Source organism: Notolepis coatsorum (genome assembly GCF_963971535.1).
Source record: "Notolepis coatsorum genome assembly, contig: SCAFFOLD_548, whole genome shotgun sequence".
In the NCBI taxonomy this organism is placed as follows: Eukaryota; Metazoa; Chordata; class Actinopteri; order Aulopiformes; family Paralepididae; genus Notolepis; species Notolepis coatsorum.
The window spans coordinates 76,215-84,474 of NW_028172604.1; the positions used below are offsets into that span (position 1 = coordinate 76,215).

Consider the following 8,260-nt stretch of genomic DNA (forward strand, 5'->3'; position numbering starts at 1 on the left):
GTACAATACAATACGGCTCAATACAAACAATTGTTAAGGGAATGCAGACTGTTGTAGCTTGGACTGGGGTCCTTATAACAATAACTTGACAACACATAGTAGCTGCAGCTATTTGGTTTGGGACAGCTCTCTGTCACCGGAAGGGCACACAGATGGTATCTACTGCGCATGGGCGTTTTCGCAACAACGGCTCCGTGCTGACTACACGCTGTTGTCTGCGCGTTTTTTAGCGTTTCTCCAAAACGCAAACACAATTTTGCGTTTCAGCCGTATCCACAAAAAAAAGCCAAAAAACGCATTTCTGTGTAATAGGGACATGAAACGTATTCAAAAACGTATAAAAAAATGCCACAAATACACTAGTCTAACCATGGCCTTGTGGCCTTTGGTTTAAACTTTATCTATGGGTGTGTCTTCACACCACTGTGGCTTCTGCCTGTGACATCTGGCTTAATCAAAGCCACTCCTTTTTTAGCATATGATATAATAAAACATTTCTAGGCCGTATCTTTAGTGTAATGATCTCTATATATCCAGAATTAAAACAGGGTATTAATAAGCTGCAATTTAATACTAAACACTCCATACTTGAGTTAAACTATAGTACCAATAACAGCCTGATTGGCATTCACAGTGATAAATAAACTTAAGGCACTTAAAAGAGAAATAGTGAATACAGACTCTATACCCTTATGTATAGATATGTAATATATAATTAAAGAGATAATCATATATTGTTATATGCTCCTCCCAATCTAAATGACATTCAAATATACCTTCTAATTTAATAAGTCACATTAATGATCTATATATGTTTTTTCGTTTCTTTATAGAGGTCTTAATCCAATCAAAGCCAAACATTGTTTTTTACTCCAGTTGGAGCATGTCATGATTATTAATAGTCTCTACTCCTGTCTTTAATTTCAGAGCAGTTTGTGGTTCTGCTCTCCATGGCAGCTGTTCATACACGCTGTAACTTGTCGCTAACATGTGACTTTAGATAATCACACTTCAACTGGCCATTTTCATTGTTGGGCATTGGATTGAATTAACATCTCTTTTGTCTCTTGTTATCTTGATTAACCGCTGTCACAGTCCTGAGAGCATTCTCATGGCCCAAACTGCCCCCAGGCTCTACCACACCTTTTGGCATTCTGGTCACATTCCAAGTTAATTTTATACCACAACCCAAACTTGTAACGTTCTGGGTTATCTGGTCTTGTTAGACCTGAGAATCATGCTAATACATTTGGTCAATTTTCGAGGGCATTTTGCCCCAAGCCCCCGTTAATTTCGAACCCTGGTTGTTGTTGTAGAACTTGAAGGCTAGTAGTAAATAAGTCTGCATCATTTGGACCTCCATGCTCCCGGGGGTCTGCCTTGATGAATGCTGTCTGGACGGCACTGAGAAGGACTGTGTCTATGTAACAGGTCCAACCTTGTACCTGCCACCAAACTTCCACCGCTCCTTTACTTCCATGCACCGTAGTCACACTATCGCGGTGCATATCCGTTACATCTATAAACCTTAGAGCCGCTGACCTCTTCTTTTTCAGACGATGACCCCTTTGATGCCGTTCTCATCGCTGATAAACTGAAGGAGGTCGGCGACAGACTGAGTCGAGACGCAGAGTTTCAGGAGGCGCTGAAGCAGCTGAAGCAAGCGGTAGCACAACAGGTAAACACTACACACACACACACACACACACACACACACACACACACACACACACACACACACACACACACACACACACACACACACACACACACACCATCCAGACACCACACACACACCATCCAGACACCACACGCATCACTAACACCACACACACACTACACACACACACACACACACACACACACACACACACCATCCAGACACCACACACGTCACTAACACTACACACCACACACACACACACTACACACCACACACACCACACACACACCATACAGACACCACACACGCATCACTAACACTACACACACACACACACACACACACACCATCCAGACACCACACACGCATCACTAACCCTGGCAGCGTTAGTGCCTTGCTCTAGCCATTGAGCTACACATGGAATTGAACCCCTAACCGTTTACACAGTTACCCTACTATTACACAGTAGTAGTAGTACTAATTTATATATGTTATGCCCAGTTTAATCACCTGTACATTGTATATTATTACTATTGCACTTTACTGTTACATTTGCAGTTGGACGGCATCTGGCTGGATGCCAAACTTATTTCCGTTGTGCTGTATGATGACAACTACATTTGACTCTAATCTAATCTAACCACCCGCCCCTGGTAGACTAGGCAGAAGTTCAGATAATGTGCTTGTATAAAGTGCTGAAGGCATTTCGTGTTTATTTTTGGTACACAACATTTCTAGGGGTATTAAGGGGTGCTGAATCCAAATCTGCTGTATACCAAGCTCAAAAATGTCAAATAAGGCCTCAAAATTGAGAAATCCAACATGGCCGCCAGCACCAGGCCCTCTCTCCACAAAAACAGGTGCTAAACCCACAGTTTTTATTCTACTGACATGAACGTTTGCACAGAACATCTGCACCTATGGAGGAAGAAAGTAGGAATATAGCTGGGGTGCAACCATGAGTAACAGGGTGTTTTTGACTGTCTAACTGTAATCTTTGTATAGGTGAGGATACAAAAAATGACATTTCTTCAGTGTTTGCAGGAATACTACAGCAATTTGGTAATAACTGTACAGTGTTCGACACCAACATTAGAATCCCCCAAGTCTTAGCTTTCTTTAGGTACCAAGTTTATGCAAGTAGCTCTTATAAATCTGGATATATAAGCATTTTAATGTAAGCATGCTGTTTTAGGCGAATTTTCAAAAAATAAATGGTGGGGCTTAATGAGTTAAGTGTGACTACACAAGGTACAAACCTGAATTAAATGTGCTTTTGTAAGTTTTCTTACATACATCAACAAGGACGTAGTCACACCGGAGATTCAAGAATCCATACTTGGCGCAGAACACCTTGGACGGTTTTCCCCGACGCAGAAATAGCGCCGAGATATGCGGTGAGCTACTGGAGCTCCCTTCACTCACATTTTTATATCCAAAGTTAATTATATTGTTCTCTCTCTATTTCTTCTCATATTATTATATTCAGATCAAATTCTATTGCCTGTATATTTATGTCTTTCTACTATTACCCTGCCCATACCTGTACAGTACATTACACCAACACAGAATTGCCTTAGGCAAGGCGTACATAGAATATATCAAAGTGTTGCTTGCCGATTTGGACTCATTCAAGAAAATAACTACAAAGTTTTCTTGCCAAATCACTGCCATTATGGCAATGATCAAGGGAATGAAACTGAAGGGCACTGGCAGTCTGGGTCAATCGGCTGGAAGATTGCTTCTGTTTGACCTGGAGCGACCCCCACGGGACCACAGCTGCATGAACCACAGACGAAGCTAGGAGCCATCTATTCATTAATTTTTCAAGGCTGGAGACTCAGGAGCAGCCAGAAAATAATATAATAATAATAATAATAATAATAATAATAATAATAATAATAATAATAATAATAATAATAATAATAATAATAATAATAATAATAATAATAATAATAATAATAATAACTGCCATTATATACGTCATACGTTGTAGTCCGTGCAGGTTTTTGATAATAAAAAGATATGCTACAATCTGTACAGGGTGGATTGAGCTGGGAGTGGGGGGTGTAGTGGTCGTACCTGGATATGTAAACACAAGTATATCGGTATCCATTTTAGATTCAGTCTCCATACCAAATAAAATATACAATTATTTTTATAAAACACATTTTATATAAATTATAATTATACAATTATATAAAAACAATATTGGACAACCTGTGAGAAGGGTGAGTGAGATTGTTTGTCAAACGTGCATATTAGCATAGTAGGTAGTAATATAGGCATGGTAGATTCCTTTGTAGCAGAGTGACTACTCGTAAAAGACAGTACAATGGTTTTAGGAATATTTTTAACTTTTTTTGTGTGTTTTTATAGTTCTAGTTATATCTAGTGTGTGTGTGTGTGTGTGTGCGTGTGTGTGCGTGTGTGTGTGTGTGTGTGTGTGTGCGTGTGCGTGTGTGTGTGTCAGTGAAGGGAGCAGCAGCTACAGAATGCTGAAGGGGCTCATAGCTGCAGCCAACCCTCAGGAAGATGTCATCAATCACTAAGTGACAGTTCGCTTGAATTTCTCTCAACAGGATCTCTGTTGCTACGCCCGGCTTTCATCCGAAGCAAGAGGTCCACGTCACAGACAGTAAGCCCAGAGGAACCAGGAAGCCCAGAGGGACCAGGAAGACGGAGGCAGCTAACTGAATTCCACCTATAAGGTCCCGCGCGCCCAAGGCTTGTGTAGAAAAGAAAATAATAATAATATCTAACCCTAACTAACCTTACTGTCATGCACTTGTCCTAATATACTAACCTACACTGTAGCACTCAACACTTTGATGAACATTGTTGCTGAGGCCCCGTTTAGACGGAAACGCTAGCAGGTGAATCTGCAAAAATATTTTTACGGATGTGCCTTTCGTTTATACGGAAACGGCGTTTTTACGGGGTGAAACCGCAAAAAAGTGAGACTACCTTCCAGGGTGGAATTCCTAGAAACGATAAACCTTTGCGCTCTCGTCTAAACTATCAAACTGTATAAATCTGTTAAAACGATGACGAAAGGGTTGTCACGGCTCTGGTCGCGCGTACTGCTTACGTCACAGGTAGCAGGTATGCGCCAGTAGCCGAGACGTAAACAAAGCAAGTATGTCTGACTATATCAACGGAGATCACTTGAAGGCTACATTGGCAGTACTTTTAAAGACACAAGAATCAGTCCAGTTTTAAGATACGCTATTGGAGCTGGAATTACCGCGGCTGCTGGCACCAGACTTGCCCTCCAATGGATCCTCGTTAAAGGATTTAAAGTGTACTCATTCCAATTACAGGGCCAGCAGGTGCCTCGACTAGCCCGCGCCGTTCTGTGTTCTGAACGTAGCGTTATAGCAGTACTTTTAACCCTTTCACTGCCACACGACAGAAGGTTAACCCTTTACTATCACACAACCGGCTGTCGTGTGGCAGTGAAAGGGTTAAATACACAAGAATCTGTCCCGCGGCGTGAGTGGACCCACTGTCTGTGAGTGACTCTGCTTTGGTCCAATCACATTCCCCATCCACAGTCTGCGAATCAGAGGCAGAGTAGGGCGGGTCTTCACAGCACGTCATGTGACATATGCGCCAATCGTGTGACAGCGGTGCTCCGTCGTTACAGCCTCGTCTGCACAGAGAATTCCACCACAAAACGCTCGTCTAAACGCAAAATTAAAAGTGAAACCGCAAGACGACTTTTGCGGTTTCTGTTCACAAAACGCTTGTCTAAACGTAGCCTCAGCTGATAGAGTTGTGCCCTTCCTGATGATTTGTCGTACATAACTTGTAACTCGCTTTGGATAAAAGCGGCAGCTAAATGACTAAATGTAAATGTAGATTCATTCACAGGCCGTGTCAGACGTGTTCAGCCAGAGCGTGGAGGCCCTGTGCCGGACGACCTCGCCCCAGGATGCTGCGTTGGCTCCAGAGATGCACCTGATCAGAGCCTCCTTCGCCCTGGGCCTCTACGTCAAGAGGAACGCCCCGGAGCTGAAGGAGCGAGTCCGCAGTGCCATGACTGCATTCCTCAACAGACGTGTCGGCAACTGGGTGGCTCAGCGAGGGGGATGGGTGAGTCCAGGGGGGGGGTCTCTCAAAGCAGCATTGGTTGTTTTTTGGTGCAGTATCCCTTTAACCTGGGTCCAGCTTCTAGGAAATGTTTTTTTTTATTCCGGTAAATGAACGATAGAATCACAGAATTTGGAAAAGAGCAGAAGTGCTCTCACCGTTCTTAACCCTTTCACTGCCACACTACCAAACGGTTAACCCTTTCACTGCGACACTACCAAACGGTTAACCCTTTCGCCCTGCTCTAAAGACGAACTCTAACCTTAACCAACTTCGAAAGAGGGCCTAAACTTAACCAGTTGGAAACAAGGCGGACAGTAATAAAATTAGCAATCAATCAATTAAATAGTCCACGCTCACTTAAAACAGCGCACCTCCCAGCTGCTTCTATAGAAAGTAGGTAAAAATAAAATGTGCAATTAATCAATCAATCAATCAATTCGCACGATTTTTATTTTGTTCCACAATGACTCATGACCCATCAATTACATCATCCAACATTGTTTAAGAAACTAAGACATTCGCTGTGACAGAATCGTTTTTTAATTTAGTCTTTATGACCCTATCACCATTATCCTTTCGTAATGTTTCCTGTCCGGCTTGTCCGCCATCTTGCTTTCATTCCTAAAACCACGAACGGCGCATTGATAGTGATGCGGTTGTGGGCGGGTCCTGGGACCAAGAGCGTTGGGTTATGAAAATACCCACGTGTAAGTTGACTGTTTCAGCCAATCAGAATCAAGAAATGTGCATGTCGTTGTATAATCAAAGATCCTCGCTTTTTAGTCTTGCACGAGGACCAATCAGCATGGGTATGGGCGGGTTTCATTTTCCATTGGTGGGGATTTTATTGGCTGTTTTTAAATAAAGTGCGGACGCAGGATTAATAACGTTAACTTTTTGTTCGACCAGAGAAACAAATATACTAATTAAAATAGTTGGACCTGCGAGATTTGTACTTTGTAGGTCTGCATTTTAAATGTAAGGAGTAAAAAGTATGTTTTTTTTTTCTCTGAATTGTAATTGAGTAAAAGTACAAGTATACAAACCTAATAATACTTGAGTAAAGTACAAATCCCCTAAAAACGGTATAAGTATTGTAACAAAGTACAATTACTCAAGTACTTTCCACCCCTGCTCCTGTCACACACCAGCTCAAAGTAAGTGACTCAGGGAGACTCAGACCACGCATGAGATAAAGTGAGTGAGTGAGTGAGTGAGTGAGTGAGTGAGTGAGTGGAGGATGCTGGCAGTGTTTTCGGTGTTGATGGTGTTTATTTGTTCCCTCTCTTTCAGAACGTCGTGGCTGATGACGCGTAGGAGGAATTGGGAACAACTGAAGAGTTTGTTGAAACCAGTTATGAATAAAGACCTCAACCCTTCTCAGGAACATCAAGCCTGCCAAGAACACAAAGAACACACACACACACACACACACACCTCTCCACACAAACCCCCTCACCCCATTGTTAAGACGAAAGTCTTTCTCTGGTCTGCATCCCCTTAACAATTGTGTGTATTGAGCCGTACTGTATTGTACCCATTCTGCAATCTGTTAATAACATTTTCAATCAATCAATCAATCAAGTCCCGCCCTGATCGACCCACTGTGACGAAACACTATGACATCATCACTTAGGGACCTCTTTGATCTTCCCTCTTCCTATGACATCATCACTTAGGGACCTCTTTGATCTTCCCTCGTCCTCAGGACCAAGGGATCAAACACATTGTTCCATAATACAGTTCAAACACATTGTTCCTATGATATGGTTCTTCATGATGCTGAATAACATGTCCTCAGTGATCTTGTCCTCTACAGCAGGGGTTCCCAATGTTTTCAGGCCGCGACCCCCGAAATAACGGTGTCAGAGAGGCGCGACCCCCACTGTCACAGGAGGTGGTGGAAACATGCAAACGTTCACACGCACTAATAAGCATTGGAGGCTATTAACAGTTTCACTATTAATCAGGTTTTATTCTGTTTCGGACATTATCCATAAATGTATTGAATTGATGAACCGTTGGTTTATAGTTTATACCAGTCATGTTTATCACCCTCTTGTTCACCATCAGATAACTGCTTGAACAGATTGATGCATTTTCTCAAATTCATTCATCAAAACACCAAAGGCTTGAAATTGCTTGTTCACTATTCCCACGTCTACGTCTTACGAGTCCGTCGAACAGCGCATCCAACTCGTTCTTGCGCCTAGTCAACGCACCCAGCTTCGCCCTGTGAGCGAGAGCCTAGTCAACGCACCCAGCTTCACCCTGTGAGAGCCTAGTCAACGCACCCAGCTTCGCCCTGCGAGAGCCTAGTCAACACACCCAGCTTCACCCTGTGAGAGCCTAGTCAACACACCCAGCTTCACCCTGTGAGAGCCTAGTCAACACACCCAGCTTCACCCTGTGAGAGCCTAGTCAACACACCCAGCTTCGCCCTGCGAGAGCCTAGTCAACGCACCCAGCTTCGCCCTGTGAGCGAGAGCCTAGTCAACG

General features: G+C 43.0%; 1 protein-coding gene across 1 annotated transcript; it reads left to right on the forward strand.

The window, feature by feature from the left end:
* Positions 1–1,361: 1,361 nt before the first annotated feature.
* Positions 1,362–7,633, forward strand: LOC311248007 (uncharacterized protein; the record flags this gene model as incomplete). Its single annotated transcript, XM_084338973.1, has 4 exons — positions 1,362–1,431; positions 1,557–1,678; positions 5,540–5,761; positions 7,055–7,633. 4 exons carry the CDS (start codon positions 1,362–1,364, stop codon positions 7,076–7,078), a joined length of 438 nt encoding a protein of 145 aa, XP_084195099.1. The 3' UTR covers positions 7,079–7,633.
* Between the last annotated feature and the right edge of the window lie 627 nt (positions 7,634–8,260).